Source organism: Copadichromis virginalis, linkage group LG12, assembly GCF_057382275.1.
Source record: "Copadichromis virginalis isolate Kocher_CV1m ecotype Utaka linkage group LG12, C_Virginalis_male_GT1.1, whole genome shotgun sequence".
Lineage (NCBI taxonomy): Eukaryota > Metazoa > Chordata > Actinopteri > Cichliformes > Cichlidae > Copadichromis > Copadichromis virginalis.
Window position 1 is genome coordinate 24,203,243 of NC_140629.1, and position 18,756 is coordinate 24,221,998.

The 18,756-nt window shown below is 42.4% G+C and overlaps 2 protein-coding genes across 2 annotated transcripts; both read right to left on the reverse strand.

Moving 5' to 3' along the window:
* Positions 1–298: 298 nt before the first annotated feature.
* Positions 299–6,273, reverse strand: opn4xb (opsin 4xb). Its single transcript, XM_085474172.1, has 9 exons — positions 6,107–6,273; positions 4,272–4,405; positions 3,951–4,154; positions 3,647–3,818; positions 2,559–2,720; positions 1,565–1,672; positions 1,250–1,421; positions 874–1,017; positions 299–706 (listed from the first exon to the last, which is right to left on the reverse strand). The coding sequence occupies exons 1-9, from the start codon at positions 6,271–6,273 to the stop codon at positions 299–301; spliced, it is 1,671 nt and encodes a 556-aa protein (XP_085330298.1).
* A 3,973-nt stretch (positions 6,274–10,246) lies between these two features.
* On the reverse strand, positions 10,247–18,013 carry LOC146697091 (putative defense protein Hdd11). The gene is made up of 5 exons (XM_085474173.1): positions 17,821–18,013; positions 17,229–17,341; positions 16,729–16,838; positions 10,444–10,508; positions 10,247–10,356 (listed from the first exon to the last, which is right to left on the reverse strand). The coding sequence occupies exons 1-5, from the start codon at positions 18,011–18,013 to the stop codon at positions 10,247–10,249; spliced, it is 591 nt and encodes a 196-aa protein (XP_085330299.1).
* Positions 18,014–18,756: the final 743 nt, after the last annotated feature.

Below are 18,756 nucleotides of genomic sequence, written 5' to 3' on the forward strand. Positions count from 1 at the left end.
TTGAAAAATCTAATAAAAGCTTGCTGCCCCTTAGGGGTCCTTTGTCCGTGCCAAACTCTGACGAACACTGCACACTGCATACCAGAATCAGCTTATTGTTTCATTTGCCATACAAGTTTTCCTTGTAGAGTCAATTAGTCAATAGAGGGGAGTAGAGGGGCACGCATACATGTAAGAGCTAAATAACTTCTTATGTCTATAGCCAATATGAATGTTGGCCTGTAGCAAAAAGTTTGATGTATATTTTTTTTATTAATCCGGAAACATCCAGTGGAAGTGTAATCAGTAGTCCAGTTGGTCAAGAAAGTAGTTCAAGTGCCTCAAAAACTTCTGATGAAAAGTTTAGGGTGACAAAAACATTGTTCTCCATTGACTCAATGCTGTCTTCTAAGGAGACACTGTCTTGGTTAATGAGGCTGCTTTCAGTGGTGGGACTGATGACGATGATGCGAGGAACACCCTGGGGTGATCTGGGGCCTGTGGGTGGCATTTTTCCAAAATTCAGGCAATCAAAAGAATCGCTCTTGTGGCTGTTCATCCTATCGCAGATTCTTCCTTTCTCGCCACAGGCATCTGAAATCGCACTGGTCAGACTGTGGCTGCGCCTCCTGGTAAGAACTAGGAGGGGGAGAGCGGCGATGGTCAGAGAACTGGAAACCAGCTCGTGATCACAGGCCCTTGATGGTTCACTCATGACAGACGGATGCTGGGAGTGTCAAAAAGTAAACACATACATGAGAAAATCACCTTCAGATCATGGATGTGTGATGTTTTACTACATGCGGGCAAGTAGTGTAAATCGTAGATGAATAAAAGATAACATTGTGAGTTTTCAGATTCACACTTTCACATTTTTCTGCAGTGTTTCCTCACCTTCTCTGCTGTGTGGGTTTTGGTTGTCTTCCGGTCTAACTGTTTTTTACAGGACCTCTTACAGGACTGACTGCGTGATGATATGCTTCTGAAGGAATCGCCTGACCTCCTGCCCAGAGGCTCCATCTCCACATCCCTCAATAACTGCAAGCAAAAAATAATAATAATTAAACTGAGGAAGTTTAGTAGATGCCAAACATTATTCAAAGCTAATATTAGTGTAATTTCCACCTGCATCTTGCTAAGATTATTAATACTTCAAATTTATTAGAATTCATTTTAGATAAGCAGAGAGAGAGATTCAACATAAGAGAAATCTTGTTTGTTCGGGCATTTTAAACAACAGCCAGATAAAATCTACTCTAACCTAACTTACCACGTCAGAGAGGTTGGAGGAGGCAGTAATAAAGTGGGTCCTTGATGCTGACGACTGTCTGCTGATGACTGAGTCTCTGAAAGAGGACTCGCTGATGAAGGATGAGATGCATTCTTTTCGAGGAGTGGGAGACAGAAACCACAGGCAGGGAAATTTCTCTACCAGTGCCATCCTGTACAGTGCAGAACAATGCACTCATTTAGACTCCAGCTTGCTACATGTTGGTAGCATTTCTTCCAAAATAATACATTGGCACTGCACAACACAAGGGGCTTATATGAAACTTTAAAATGAAATTACCGAATCATTATTTACCTGTATTTGTTGTGTATGATAGCATAGATGATAGGATTGTAGATAGTGGAGGCTTTTGCTATTATTGCAGGGACTGTCTTGGAGTATGGCGACAAGATGTTGGCATGGCTGGTTCAGACAAAACAGCAGCGTTTTAAAAAGATGGTTTCGTTTGTTGATGACATCACAGAATCAGAAATGACCGCTGCAAAGATCCAGTTTCTCTTTCGTGTTTTGTAACATAATTAAGGGACATATTTGGTTAGAGATTAACGAACACGTGCCAGCTGCTAAAGAGGGTCGCTTAAGTCCATCTGATCATCTTTGCTTGCGCGCGTGCATGTGTGTGTGCACAAGTGTGACTACCTTTCCACTGAATGAGCAGAATGTGATTTCAAAGTTACATAACTAATTGTATGTCCCAGGGTAGACATGTGGTTTACTGAATGTTGTGATAAGCACAGGGCATATGAGCAACTTCACTGTCTGTTGTATGTAACCCAACCAGGGAATACTGGCCTCTTATTGACACAACATTATGTAATGATAAAAATCCAACCACAGAATATAATGAGGCAAACATCATTGAATTATACTGAAGCTTTGTTTGTGATTGCTTATGTGAAGAAATGCCTGAACGTTATATATGGAGAAGATTAATAATTCAGAATAATATTTGCCCAGTTATTAAAATCTTGTGCTTAAAACTGCTCCCATATAGCACACCACCACTGCGTCTCTAGTGAAGTGTTACTTGTTCCCGTTCACCATGTTGTAGATAAGTACATCTGATAGTGAGAGCAGTGAATGTGCCCAATATCATTTTCTCACCAACCATTTTTTACATTATGATGAAGGCCATAACAAAAACAGGCAGTTGTAAACCTGACTTTTTCTGATTTTTCTGACAGGTATGCTTTCAAATGAACAATCTACAAATGCATGAATCTGTTATGTACATTACCAAGGGATAAAAGTACACAATCATCAATATTAACAGATAAAATAATCTTACCCAGACCAAGAAATTAGTGTGACGCAGGCATATGGAGACCAGGAGAGGACGTAGACCACAATTACGACAAAGGCAATTTTTGCTATTTTCCACTCGCTCCTAATAGATTTCTGCTGGATGAGAGTGGATTTTCTCACCTGAGTCCCCAAACGTTCTAGTTCCCTGTAAATAGAGCAGGATGGACAGCGTGGTAAATATATTCATACTATATAGTTCTTCTTTTTAACTTTACATGGCTACTGCTCCATGCTCAATATTATTGCAGAAGATCTTTTAGGAATATCTGCACTGAGGAAAAGACTACAGTATCACATAAATAACCTCAGTTTTCTTTGGGGATGTAACTCTCTCTTTAAGTATTACTACAGTCATCTGAAAGTGCTATTGTTACCACAAATTATAAGTAATAAGCATTTTTTTAAAACCTTCTGATTAATTTCTGAACACAAAATACCTATTTTCTACATTTGTGTTGATAGTGTCTTTAAAAAAATTGCCCACTCAATACACATGCCTTTCTCCCTGAAGCATGAAGTTCACTGCACCTGCTGCTTAGATGGAAATAGCCCTTGGTCATTCCAGGTCAATAACACAAGCAATTGTTATGTTTAAAAACACAATGGATGCCTCTTTTGAACTAAAAGGAGGTAGATAATGAGGTAAAACATGTGTTTTGAATCCAAATTAACTGTCCTCCAACACTACAGTGTGTAAGACTGAGGTTATCTTGAAGTATTTCCACATTTTATTGAAAACACGGTTGTATCTTATCATAAATTCCTTTTCTGAGTATCTTTCCAGCTTAGGTGGAGGAGCAGTGCACTATATGCTTTAGGAATAGGCTTGTGCATTTACAAACACAAGATATAATAATTAGATACAAAATACTAAGTGTATTAGGAGCACACGCAACATCAGAATTCACTAAAGAACTCATAAGAACATAATAATTAAACTAAAAGAAGTAAGTAGTTCATGCACAGTTAGTCCCTGCATTGTTTTTTCTCTGTAAGACTGGATGTTGCACAGAATCTAATATTATAAATATACAAGCACGCAGCATATTAAACACACAAGATCTGTAATACCTCCCAGTTTTCCTTATAGACAGAAACATTAGAAGATAGCAGTAAAGGATGATTCCCAGTGGGATAAAGAAGACAAAACAGCACAGCATCATTGTGTAGCTCCTACTGGCTGTCGTGTACGTAACATAATCCCACGTACAAGATGTCATGAGGCCCTCTGGGATATAGGAGCCTAGAAGTGAAAATAAAATATGTCAAAATCACAGAAAGCAGTAGTTTTCAGTAATCATAATAAAATAGTTAAACACTAGTCTGGACTTGTGTTTACTAGAAGTAAAAAGACATGCAGTTTGAGGAGACTCACTCCAGCCAACTAGAGGCGCTAGACTCCATGCCAAAGAGTAAAGCCAGACCACGAGAATGGCAAGAGTGGTTCTTCTTTTCGAGCTCCAGTGGATGGCCCTCAGAGGCTTGGTGATAACTAGATAGCGTTCAATCGAGATGGCCAGCAGGTTTATCATTGAGGAAATGCCAAACAGGGCACCACAGAATGCATACATCTTACATCCTGCAAGAAACAGCACATCGACAACCTGAATGTAAAAATTTGTAAACAAAAATATGACTTTAACACACACACACACACACACTTCACTTTGTATCAGAACACAAAGGAGACAATTACCCATCTCTCCAAATACCCATTCCTTGTAGAGGCAGTTGATGAAGAAGATGGGGGACTGCGTAAAAGCCATGAGGAAGTCGCTGACTGCCAAGTTCATGATTAAGTAGTTTGGCAAGTTACGAAGTTTCTTGCTGCTGCAAAGCACACAAACATACAGAATGTATGGAAAATCGTATGTTATACAGCACAGTGGCATTAAAAATGACAACATTAATCATTCTGAGGCTTTCTCGCAGTGATCAGAAAGCTAAAATAAAGTCCTCAAATACAGCAGTCATCTTTGAGACTGTTTAATGTGTTTTGATTAGTATAATCCCTCAGATGACTAAAATGACAATAATTTTGTAATTTCATCGTCTAATTATTATACATATATACTCATTTTTGAAAAACACTGTTTGAGTCATACTTAAAATTAAATCAATGCAGATTCTTTTGGTTCAAATGGTATTTGAATCCAATTTCTGCAACTGCAAGTCCACATTTTAACTGGTTAAATTCTCTTTCAAAGGTCAACTTAGAAGAGGTGCAGGATGAGGATCTCACCAAACCATAGGAAATTCATTATCCTGAATTATTTTTGTTTATTTATTTATATTTTTGGCAGGTCCAAAACACTGAAAACATTTGCCTACTCCACATGTATTTCCTTTGCATGTAAAGCTCAATATAATATAATTAAATAATTTTACGGTTTAATGGTCAATATTGATCAGAGACAAGCTCTTTGTTAAACTATTCGACCATGTGTGAACTGGTATACTTGTATTCAAGCTTGATTACCCAGGATATTGACCTGCTGTCTTCTTCCGTCACAGCTTTTTGTTCCTGTTTATCCTGAATTTAACTTTTTTCCTGCAGTTTTAATGAAACGTATTCCACCCAATTTGTTTGAGTCGATGCCTTTGCAAACAATACTGTATTATTGAAGAATATTGAACGTGTGCGTGAATATTATAAAGCATTTCCCCAAAAATCAGCATATTGATTGCGATTTCATTCAAGCTCTAGGTGTGTGTTTGTGTGTGTGGGTGTGCGAGTTGTGTGTTTCCTGGAACCCATAACATCATGCGCATTTCTGATTCACTAAACACAAATTATGAGAGCAACACAATGGAAAATCCATCTAATCTGTCTGTGATGATGGACAGAGGAGTATGAAAGCTTGTGACAATCCCCAGAACAGCAGCACCACTCACACACACTGACCCAGTTTTTGAGTACCATTTAACTTAATTAAATGGTACTCTGAATTACACAACACATAACACATTCTTCCATCCTTGACTTCTAAAAGAAAGTTTACAGTTGTGATGTTACGAGACTGATCCATCAGTGGCATGCAACCTTAACAGGTGTCATTTACTTTTGACTTGTTGCATTACATGGCAGTAAATGGTATTACATAGCAGTGTGGATTTCATGGTTGACTTGAACTCCATGGTACATTGGACTCTAATTTCAATGCCATGTATATTTATGCAACCATTAATCTATTTTCAGGTATTTGTGCACGCAGCATTTAATTATTGATTTTTCAAAAAACATTTTTTAATTTGATGCTACTTAGCTAAGATTACCTTCTGGACACTGTGATGCAAAGATTACTTTTACTTGTAATCACTAACTTGTTTGATGCACTGTCAAAACCCCTTAACCTTTATTGTTTTGCTTCATAAGTACAGATAAAGAAACAAAGAGTATAGTATAATAGAGTTCATACGAGAGATCATCACATCTTGCACACTGTAAAAGCTCAGATTATCTACAAAAAAAGGGATATGCACAATTATTAAAAACAAAAATCTAAATAAACAAGCCAGTTTTATACCTACCTGTAGAAGGCAAACATAACCAGAGAGTTTCCAGTGATGCCCAGTGCCCCAATGATGAAGACAAATGAAGCCACAATGTAGTGAACATGATCAGGCACGTCCACCTTGTTGAAGAAGCTTCTCTGGCTGTGTGCTTTCTCTGGCTCCATGCTCTCAGTGGACCACATGGTTCAAACACCTCATCAGAACTGTCAGTCTGGCGGGCTGGGCTACATCTACTAGTTTGTAACTAACTTGACTTTGCTCATGCTGAACATCCATAGTTGTAGCATGTGCACAAAATGAAACACCGGAGAAGTATACAGAGGTTTGATTAATTTTAACTTTGCTGCATGTTTTCAACACCTCCCATTGTATACGAAGCACTAAATCAGAGGAAGTAGGTGATCCCCACTTTGTGAAATGCTGAATCTAACTAAGTGCATATGATTCGTTTAGGAGAGAAAGCTGGAAGAGCTGCACAGTATGATACAGTTACACTACCAATCTGGAAAGATTTACAAAAAAATATCTGCAATAAAATATAAAGCACTGAAAATATAACACCTCCTCTTCTACTTCTTTGTCCAGTGGTATATGATGCAAGGTGTCCATATCCTTTCAGATGTTGTCTCCAAATGTACTTTCTGTTATTTACTGCAGGTCTGCTTCAAAATTGTGTCTTTCACCTGTTGTATCCAAGTATTTCCTGTTGTTGTAGCAAGCTGCCGATATTCTTGTTAAATCCCACAGTTGTTTTGCTTTCAGTGTTAGCCTGCAGCGTCTTCAGCCTTCGCACCAGCTGTCCACCAAGATCTGAATCAGTAGCCTGTCTCTCATTATCTTGTGAACTAGTGACTTCTAACCTCTCATCTCTCTCTAAATGTGCCTCTCCCTCACTGTCCCATGGAGCTTTGTGTTGCTCTCTCAACCTTTCCCTTGTCATACTCTCTCTCTCTCTCTCTCTCTCTCTCTCTCTCTCTCTCTGCTCTTTCTCACATGCCCTACCCGTCCTGAATGTAATATGGCCCAGCCCTGAGCGCTATCCCTTTAACCACCAGCTTCTTACATAACAAACATGTCGAATACTTGCACCAAAAGCCATTTGAACTCGGAAATGCATCGGACATTGCAAACTAGATGAGAGCACAGTGCATGTAACATTTCACAACCATTGATTCCAGCTAGTACTGCAAGTCATTAGAAACCATTACTATGCAGAATAGTCTATCCGTATTTAAATGCATGCGAGTAGTCACGCAAGCTCAATACTGACGTGCGTGTGTTTATCCAAATGATGCATGCTCTGCAGTGACCTCGTTGTGTGATTTTACAGAGTCTGGCATGCACAGGCTCTGTAGGATCACTCACAGAATTAAACTAATCTCCCTTGACCAATGAGCACAACATGAAGGCTATTGAAGACAAAATCACAGATCTTCAAATATTTATACCTCCAGTTAAGCTCTACAGGTTACTAATTTGAAGAAATGTTGGCAATTCATTCCAGTCATTAAACAAGGCACACTGCTACTGCTCAGTTATTGCGTATCACTGAGAAAGACTGCAGATTGTCAGCGAGAAAGTCTTAACTTCACATGGTGTTCAGTTCATCAGATCAGTTTGATGGAGCAAATAGGGACTGTGCATTCTTGAGTGCCAGAAGTACACAGGTATGAAGAGACCATCAGATGGTTATTGCTTTTTATGGTGCTGAACGTACTGCTAAAAGAAGAGGAAGGGCAAAGAGGGAGGTGAAGAATGTAGAGCTTAGACAGAGATGTCAACTAAGCCCTTACGGCAAGGGGTAGTCTTAATCTGCACTCTGTGCATGCATGTGGATCAGTGTTTGATCTGCATACAATAGGAACTTATATGTGTGTGTCTGTTGTTGTTGCGCATGCCCATGTGCCTGCATTCGTATCTGGCTATATAGGCATCTATATGTATTTGTGAATACATATACTGCATGCCATGACCTAAACATGGCAGAGGTTATCAGCACGTACCGTTGTCTGCCCTCTTGACTCCACTGCTATAACATAATTGTTTGCACATCAACACAATACGGACACGCAGTTTAAAATATCTCTTACTACTACTACAATTTACTATTACTTTAGATTTACATATATTTTGTATATACTGGGTTTTGGGATTTCTGACCCCAAATAATCTGTAAACAAATACAAATAGAGACAAAATACTGGATTTTAACTGTAGATGAATAAACCTGCATACCAAACCTGCAATAAAACTGCACGTTGTGCTATTTTGAAAAGCGAAAAACTTGTTAAAAAATAAAGAAATGCTGTACAAGATACTGTACAATAAAAAGAGTAAATAGATATTTAATTAGTGGAGTGGTCTGTTAAATACACATTGAGGAGAACAAGAGAGAGAGTGAGTGAGAGAGAGAGAGAGAGAGAGAGAGAGAGAGAGAGAGAGATTCAGAACAACTATTTCAGGGCAGTTTTGGAAGATGATCTTCATAATGGCTGCTGTATATGGAGAATCTCTGTTTCAAAATACCATTTGGACAAATGACCTTGTCGTGATTGAATAATGATCAGTGGTGTGGACTATTTAGAGTGTGATCTGGACAATGGAAGACTATTGAACCAGCTGGTAGCACTGGTGCTTAATTCCTAAGCTTGTATCTCCTGTTAAAGATATAGCCGGTTTTTGGCTCAGAGGGGAAGAGACTAATTATTATTGAGTTGTGCTGACGCTCTGATCACGGCTCCAACCTCAGGCACATGAGTCAGCTGGAGTTCAATACTTCACGACATAAAGGCAAATAGGTTATGGTAGAGAGTAAAAAAGAAAAAAGCATCAGGAACAGGGTAACCATCAGGTCTATTACTCTGTCCCAGTTTTCCTGCTTAAAACATGGATACTGGAACGATCTTAATCAGCTGGGAGCTTTGACCTATTACATGATTACATACTTTTTTCTTATCTATTTATTAATTTATGTTTTTGCTGCTGGTTTCTACATCTGAATATTAAGGATTTTTCTTCTCTACAAAGACAACTCATTTAAATGCTAATTATGTTCTAAACATAAACATAGTGCTAAACATTGTTTTTTAAATATGCATGTGATTAATCAACAGCAATATTAGAATTGTAAATGCTGATAGTGAGATGTGTGCTTCCATAGATATTATATTCAAACAGTAAATGTTATTTAACATTTAACATTTATTCACCCCAACACAGGACTGGTTCAAGTACACAAATAGGAATCAATGATATCATATAAGGCTTGACATGTGAGCCGTGTGTAATGCATGTCTTAAGCCCCTTTAGTGTGCTAGCTAGCTGCTGCAGTACTGGAAATCTAAGTTATAGATCAAACCATGTGAAAAAAGCAGGTCATAACAAGCTCTTCAATGAGTGGAATGAATTTCGATCAATAACAAACCACAACAGCTGAACTCTATGCCGCTCTCTCTCTCACTCTCTCTAACACTCTGTCTTTTCCTCTTTTCATCACTCTGCTTGTATTTTTTTTCTTGCAATAAAAATAACACAACACACTTTAATGTAGCATTTTATTATCTGTAATGGGTGGTTCGGTAAATATGCATACATGCAATTAGGATACACAAGATATGGGAAGAGAATCAAAGTCTAGTGACAGAAAACAAAAGCAATGACAGAGTGAGCAACAAACATATATATATATATATATATATAGACGTGTTCGTTGAGTACAATGAGGGAATAGGCGTGAATTATACTTGCTTTAAAATTCCTTATTCAATAATAAAGTATTAATAGAAGAGGGACTGACTCAGTACAGTCATATCTTGGCATATTCATACCTTAGTCTTGAAACCCTTTAATGCATTTTTGGAGGGGTGACTTTTCTTTTATAGATTTATATTAAATGTGACAGAACACACCGAATAAAAGCTGGGAACGAGATGAAACAAGGCATTTGCAATGAAGGTATATCTATCATTTATGTCTATGACAGATAAGCCCTGTAGATATAGGTCAGTTGATATATGATCAAGCGTGGGGGCTGCATTAATATATATGAGCTACATAGCTAAAGAAAAATTCACTGAGATGTGATATGTAGCTATAGGACTGCAAAATGCTTTATTATATACATATAACAAGAAGACTGCAGTACATATTTTATATTCATGCCAGTATGTTTAAAATCAGAAAACATATCACTAAGGGAAGCAGAGGTTTGCCTTCAGCCATTCCAGCGCTGGCACCTACTGCCAGATCAAGACCACCTGTTTTTCCTGAGAAGCAGAAGACCGATAAGGAACGAGTATCACAAACATTTGTCTCTTTGCATTTATTTTGATTTGTCACCAGGCTGTACCTACCTCTGGTCAGATCCATGGACCTTATGTTAACCCAGAAGACTGTGCGTTGCTGAGCTACGGTGGCCCTGCAAAACCACAGAAGTAACACTGCAGTTGGTTTATTTCAAAAGCTTCAGTTTCTAAAGACAAACCAATACTGAACAGCCTAATATATATATATATAAAACACCCAGCACGCCCCTGCGGGCGGTTTATCCTTCAAGCTCGGGTCCTCTACCAGAGGCCTGGGAGCTTGAGGGTCCTGCGCAGTATCTTAGCTGTTCCCAGGACTGCGCTCTTCTGGACAGAGATCTCCGATGTTGTTCCCGGGATCTGCTGGAGCCACTCGCCTATCTTGGGAGTCACCGCACCTAGTGCTCCGATTACCACGGGGACCACCGTTACCTTCACCCTCCACATCCTCTCGAGCTCTTCTCTGAGCCCTTGGTATTTCTCCAGCTTCTCGTGTTCCTTCTTCCTGATATTGCTGTCATTCGGAACCGCTACATCGATCACTACGGCCGTCTTCTTCTGTTTGTCTACCACCACTATGTCCGGTTGGTTAGCCACCACCATTTTGTCCGTCTGTATCTGGAAGTCCCACAGGATCTTAGCTCGGTCATTCTCCACCACCCTTGGGGGCATCTCCCATTTTGACCTCGGGACTTCCAGGTTATACTCGGCACAGATGTTCCTGTACACTATGCCGGCCACTTGGTTATGGCGTTCCATGTATGCCTTGCCTGCTAGCATCTTGCACCCTGCTGTTATGTGCTGGATTGTCTCTGGGGCATCTTTACACAGCCTGCACCTGGGGTCTTGCCTGGTGTGATAGACCCCAGCCTCTATGGATCTTGTGCTCAGAGCTTGTTCTTGTGCTGCCATGATTAGTGCCTCTGTGCTGTCTTTCAGTCCAGCTTTGTCCAGCCACTGGTAGGATTTCTGGATATCAGCCACCTCCTCTATCTGCCGGTGGTACATACCGTGCAGGGGCCTGTCCTTCCATGATGGTTCCTCGTCTCCCTCCTCTTTCTTGGGTTTCTGCTGCCTGAGGTATTCACTGAGCACTCGGTCAGTTGGGGCCATCTTCCCAATGTATTCTTGGATGTTCGTTGTCTCATCCTGGACTGTGGTGCTGACACTCACCAGTCCCCGGCCCCCTTCCTTCCGCTTAGCGTACAGCCTCAGGGTGCTGGACTTGGGGTGAAACCCTCCATGCATGGTAAGGAGCTTTCTTGTCTTTATGTCAGTGGCTTCTATCTCCTCCTTTGGCCAGCCTATTACCCCAGCAGGGTACCTGATCACGGGCAGGGCGTACGTGTTGATGGCCCGGATCTTGTTCTTACCATTCAGCTGACTCCTCAGGACTTGCCTGACCCTCTGCAGGTACTTGGTGGTTGCAGCTTTTCTAGCGGCCTCTTCATGGTTCCCATTCGCCTGCGGGATCCCCAAGTACTTGTAACTGTCCTCTATGTCTGCAATGTTGCCTTCTGGTAGTTCAATCCCCTCAGTTCTGACTACCTTCCCTCTCTTTGTTACCATCCGACTACACTTCTCCAGTCCGAACGACATTCCAATGTCATTGCTGTATAGCCTGGTAGTGTGGATCAGTGAATCGATGTCTCGTTCACTCTTGGCATACAGCTTGATGTCATCCATGTACAGGAGGTGGCTGACAACTGCTCCGTTCCGTAGTCGGTATCCGTAGCCAGTCTTGTTAATGATCTCACTGAGGGGGTTCAGGCCTATGCAGAACAGCAGTGGGGACAGAGCATCTCCTTGGTAGATCCCGCACTTGATGGTGACTTGTGCTATGGGCTTGGAGTTGGCCTCTAGTGTTGTACGCCACATCCCCATTGAGTTCCTGATGAAGGCTCTTAGGGTCCCATTGATCTTGTACAATTCTAGGCATTCCAGTATCCAGCTGTGGGGCATTGAGTCATAGGCCTTCTTGTAATCAATCCAGGCAGTGCACAGGTTGGTCAGTCTGGTCTTGCAGTCTCGGCTGATTGTTCTGTCTACCAGTAGCTGGTGTTTTGCGCCTCTGGTATTCTTGCCAATTCCTTTCTGTGTCCCGCTCATGTATTGACCCATGTGCCTGTTCATCTTAGCCGATATGATGCCTGACAGGAGCTTCCATGTAGTACTGAGGCAGGTTATTGGTCGGTAGTTGGAGGGGACCGGTCCCTTCTTGGGGTCCTTGGGGATCAGGACCGTCCGGCCTTCAGTTAGCCATTCCGGGTGTCTCTCGTTAACTAGCAGCTGGTTCATTTGTGCTGCCAGACGCTCGTGGAGTGCAGTTAGCTTCTTCAGCCAGTAGGCGTGAACCATGTCGGGCCCTGGTGCTGTCCAACTCTTCATACTGGAGACCCTTTCTTGGATATCTGCCACTGTGATGGTTACTGGACCCTGTTCAGGGAGGTCGCTGTGGTCTGCCCTCAGATCCTCTAGCCACTGAGCATTGCCGTTATGGGTTGCATCCTTCTCCCATATGCTCTTCCAGTATTGCTCCGTCCTGATCCCCAAGGACCCCAAGAAGGGACCGGTCCCCTCCAACTACCGACCAATAACCTGCCTCAGTACTACATGGAAGCTCCTGTCAGGCATCATATCGGCTAAGATGAACAGGCACATGGGTCAATACATGAGCGGGACACAGAAAGGAATTGGCAAGAATACCAGAGGCGCAAAACACCAGCTACTGGTAGACAGAACAATCAGCCGAGACTGCAAGACCAGACTGACCAACCTGTGCACTGCCTGGATTGATTACAAGAAGGCCTATGACTCAATGCCCCACAGCTGGATACTGGAATGCCTAGAATTGTACAAGATCAATGGGACCCTAAGAGCCTTCATCAGGAACTCAATGGGGATGTGGCGTACAACACTAGAGGCCAACTCCAAGCCCATAGCACAAGTCACCATCAAGTGCGGGATCTACCAAGGAGATGCTCTGTCCCCACTGCTGTTCTGCATAGGCCTGAACCCCCTCAGTGAGATCATTAACAAGACTGGCTACGGATACCGACTACAGAACGGAGCAGTTGTCAGCCACCTCCTGTACATGGATGACATCAAGCTGTATGCCAAGAGTGAACGAGACATCGATTCACTGATCCACACTACCAGGCTATACAGCAATGACATTGGAATGTCGTTCGGACTGGAGAAGTGTAGTCGGATGGTAACAAAGAGAGGGAAGGTAGTCAGAACTGAGGGGATTGAACTACCAGAAGGCAACATTGCAGACATAGAGGACAGTTACAAGTACTTGGGGATCCCACAGGCGAATGGGAACCATGAAGAGGCCGCTAGAAAAGCTGCAACCACCAAGTACCTGCAGAGGGTCAGGCAAGTCCTGAGGAGTCAGCTGAATGGTAAGAACAAGATCCGGGCCATCAACACGTACGCCCTGCCCGTGATCAGGTACCCTGCTGGGGTAATAGGCTGGCCAAAGGAGGAGATAGAAGCCACTGACATAAAGACAAGAAAGCTCCTTACCATGCATGGAGGGTTTCACCCCAAATCCAGCACCCTGAGGCTGTACGCTAAGCGGAAGGAAGGGGGCCGGGGACTGGTGAGTGTCAGCACCACAGTCCAGGATGAGACAACGAACATCCAAGAATACATTAGGAAGATGGCCCCAACTGACCGAGTGCTCAGTGAATACCTCAGGCAGCAGAAACCCAAGAAAGAGGAGGGAGACGAGGAACCATCATGGAAGGACAGGCCCCTGCACGGTATGTACCACCGGCAGATAGAGGAGGTGGCTGATATCCAGAAATCCTACCAGTGGCTGGACAAAGCTGGACTGAAAGACAGCACAGAGGCACTAATCATGGCAGCACAAGAACAAGCTCTGAGCACAAGATCCATAGAGGCTGGGGTCTATCACACCAGGCAAGACCCCAGGTGCAGGCTGTGTAAAGATGCCCCAGAGACAATCCAGCACATAACAGCAGGGTGCAAGATGCTAGCAGGCAAGGCATACATGGAACGCCATAACCAAGTGGCCGGCATAGTGTACAGGAACATCTGTGCCGAGTATAACCTAGAAGTCCCGAGGTCAAAATGGGAGATGCCCCCAAGGGTGGTGGAGAATGACCGAGCTAAGATCCTGTGGGACTTCCAGATACAGACGGACAAAATGGTGGTGGCTAACCAACCGGACATAGTGGTGGTAGACAAACAGAAGAAGACGGCCGTAGTGATCGATGTAGCGGTTCCGAATGACAGCAATATCAGGAAGAAGGAACACGAGAAGCTGGAGAAATACCAAGGGCTCAGAGAAGAGCTCGAGAGGATGTGGAGGGTGAAGGTAACGGTGGTCCCCGTGGTAATCGGAGCACTAGGTGCGGTGACTCCCAAGCTAGGCGAGTGGCTCCAGCAGATCCCGGGAACAACATCGGAGATCTCTGTCCAGAAGAGCGCAGTCCTGGGAACAGCTAAGATACTGCGCAGGACCCTCAAGCTCCCAGGCCTCTGGTAGAGGACCCGAGCTTGAAGGATAAACCGCCCGCAGGGGCGTGCTGGGTGTTTTTATATATATATATATATATATATATATATATATATATATATATATATATGTGTGTGTGTGTGTGTGTGTCAGTAATTTGCACCAGAGGTACACTTCAACTGTGAGAGACAGAATGTGAAAAAAAAATCCATGAATCCACATGGTAGGATTTGTAAAGAATTTATTCGTAAATCAGGGTGGAAAATAAGTATTTGGTCAATAACAAAAATACAACTCAATACTTTGTAACATAACCTTTGTTGGCAATAACAGAGGTCAAACGTTTACTATAGGTCTTTACCAGGTTTGCACACACAGTAGCTGGTATTTTGGCCCATTCCTCCATGCAGATCTTCTCGAGAGCAGTGATGTTTTGGGGCTGTCGCCGAGCAACACGGACTTTCAACTCCCGCCACAGATTTTCTATGGGGTTGAGGTCTGGAGACTGGCTAGGCCACTCCAGGACTTTCAAATGCTTCTTACGGAGCCACTCCTTTGTTGCCCGGGCGGTGTGTTTTGGATCATTGTCATGTTGGAAGACCCAGCCTCGTTTCATCTTCAAAGTTCTCACTGATGGAAGGAGGTTTTGGCTCAAAATCTCACGATACATGGCCCCATTCATTCTGTCCTTAACACGGATCAGTCGTCCTGTCCCCTTGGCAGAAAAACAGCCCCATAGCATGATGTTTCCACCCCCATGCTTCACAGTAGGTATGGTGTTCTTGGGATGCAACTCAGTATTCTTCTTCCTCCAAACACGACCAGTTGAGTTTATACCAAAAAGTTCTACTTTGGTTTCATCTGACCACATGACATTCTCCCAATCCTCTGCTGTATCATCCATGTGCTCTCTGGCAAACTTCAGATGGGCCTGGACATGCACTGGCTTCAGCAGCGGAACACGTCTGGCACTGCGGGATTTGATTCCCTGCCGTTGTAGTGTGTTACTGATGGTGACCTTTGTTACTTTGGTCCCAGCTCTCTGCAGGTCATTCACCAGGTCCCCCCGTGTGGTTCTGGGATCTTTGCTCACCGTTCTCATGATCATTTTGACCCCACGGGATGAGATCTTGCGTGGAGCCCCAGATCGAGGGAGATTATCAGTGGTCTTGCATGTCTTCCATTTTCTGATGATTGCTCCCACAGTTGATTTTTTCACACCAAGCTGCTTGCCTATTGTAGATTCACTCTTCCCAGTCTGGTGCAGGTCTACAATACTTTTCCTGGCGTCCTTCGAAAGCTCTTTGGTCTTGGCCATGGCGGAGTTTGGAGTCTGACTGTTTGAGGCTGTGGACAGGTGTCTTTTATACAGATGATGAGTTCAAACAGGTGCCATTCATACAGGTAACGAGTGGGGGACAGAAAAGCTTCTTACAGAAGACGTTACAGGTCTGTGAGAGCCAGAGATTTTCCTTGTTTGAGGTGACCAAATACTTATTTTCCACCCTAATTTACGAATAAATTCTTTACAAATCCTACCATGTGGATTCATGGATTTTTTTTTCACATTCTGTCTCTCACAGTTGAAGTGTACCTCTGGTGCAAATTACTGACCTCTGTCATCATTTTAAGTGGGGGAACTTGCACAATCGGTGGCTGACTAAATACTTTTTTGCCCCACTGTATATATATATATATATATATATATATAAATATATATATATATATATATATATATATATATATATATATATATATATATATATATATATATATATATATATATATATATATAGCACAATTTGGATCTACACAGAAAACCTAACAAAGTATATTTGTCTTACATGAAGTAGACAGGACCTTCACAGTTAGGCGGTATCCAGCTGTACACAGTGCTGTTGCCCTTGAGATTGGTGTTGGAGTGAGTGACAGCACCTCGAGGATTATGCGCGCACTGTGAACAATAATCGGAAATTGCTGTTAATTCTACTCTGCTGATTTATATCCATATATTCTCTTCTAATCAAATGCAGTGTTATGTCCCCAGTCACCAGTCTATCATGGGGCGAGCAGAAAAGGAGAAACAGACAACCATTCATGCTCACAATCCCATTCAATCCAATCCAGTCATCCCACAGTCCAATGTTTTTGGACTATGGGAGGACCCACACAGGCATGGGGAGAAACTCCACAGAGAAAGGCCCCAGTTGGCCAGTAGATTCAAACCTAGAACCTATCCACTGTTTCTTGGGAACAATCTTATTTATTGTACTTTTGGCATCTTTAACAACATTATGACCATTTGCAGCTCAGGTTTCAACATAGGCTTAACTGAAAAATGCACCTGAAGGAATTTAGTGTCTGGAGGAGGGCGCTTCCACGTCCCCACAGCGTTGAGGCCTCCACCTATTCGAGCTTCCAGAAGCACTCCTCTGTATTTTGGTCCAACGATGGTCACTGCAGTTAGCACAACAAAGACCTCAGTGTTTATATATATAAAATAAACAGTAGTTTATCATTTCAAATGTAATATTTAGATCAATAATGGATAATGGATAAACTCTTTATATATGTATATATAAAAAAAAAAAACATCCAGCACGCCCCTGCGGGCGGTTTATCCTTCAAGCTCGGGTCCTCTACCAGAGGCCTGGGAGCTTGAGGGTCCTGCGCAGTATCTTAGCTGTTCCCAGGACTGCACTCTTCTGGACAGAGATCTCCGATGTTATTCCCGGGATGTGCTGGAGCCACTCGCCTAGCTTGGGCGTCACCGCACCTAGTGCTCCGATTACCACGGGGACCACCGTTACCTTCACCTTCCACATCCTCTCGAGCTCTTCTCTGAGCCCTTGGTATTTCTCCAGCTTCTCGTGTTGCTTCAGACTTATACAAAAAAAAAGTATGTTCATCTGTAGAAGAAGTGAAGAGCATCTTACCTGTAATGGGCTTCCCTGGCTGAAACACCCTGGCATTGGTGAGAATAGTGTAGGGTGCTGGTGAAGGCTGAGGCAGCACCCCAGAGTGACGAGGTAACATATCCTCACAGGCACCGGAGGGAGCACCGTTGGGATAGCCGTTAATAAAACAGAACATCTGGAGTATGAGCAACCCAGGCCAAAGGAGCTCCATCAGGCTGAATGAGGAGCAATCACTGTGCAAGCAAAACTATGAAGCAAGCGGTGTGTGATTATACCCTGGAAGGAGTCAGGGGATGGAGTCAGAAATACTCCCGCTGAGTCACGCAACCGAAAAAATTACATTTTCTGCAGCTATTACTTACTTAATCATGCTCTCTCTCACAAAGCTCACATGATTTCTTGAAAAGATCTTGCGATATTTCTGCAATTAAAGGCAGAAAAAATTTTCTGCTCTCAAATACACAAAACTTTTGAGTGCTTTTTTCTCTCTTTTTATCTCTGTCATTTTTATTTTTATATATATATATATATACATATATACATAATTGAAATAATCATAAAGTTTGGTGGTTTATAAATAACAGTGGCACACTACTGCGCTGGTTAGTACTTAATACTTATGACAGTAGGAGAAGAGTGAAAGAGGCAAACAAGAGCATGTATGTTGATACTCTGCAGTTAGAAACCTCGTCCTACTTAGGAAACATGCCCCATACTTATTTATTTTTTTGAGGTGAGCGATTCAGAAGAAAACGGGCTAAAAGTCAAAAAACAAACAAACTCGCTCCCCAAACCCCTCAAAGCTTCACAAAGACAGCAACAGTCATGGATTTCCTTGCTTGAATTAAACCCCAATGAATATTTATAACATTTATGAGGGCCAATATTCTACCACTCAAACTGGGATAGTTTTTCATTTGTAATAATAAAAGTTTAATGTACTCTTCTATGTGT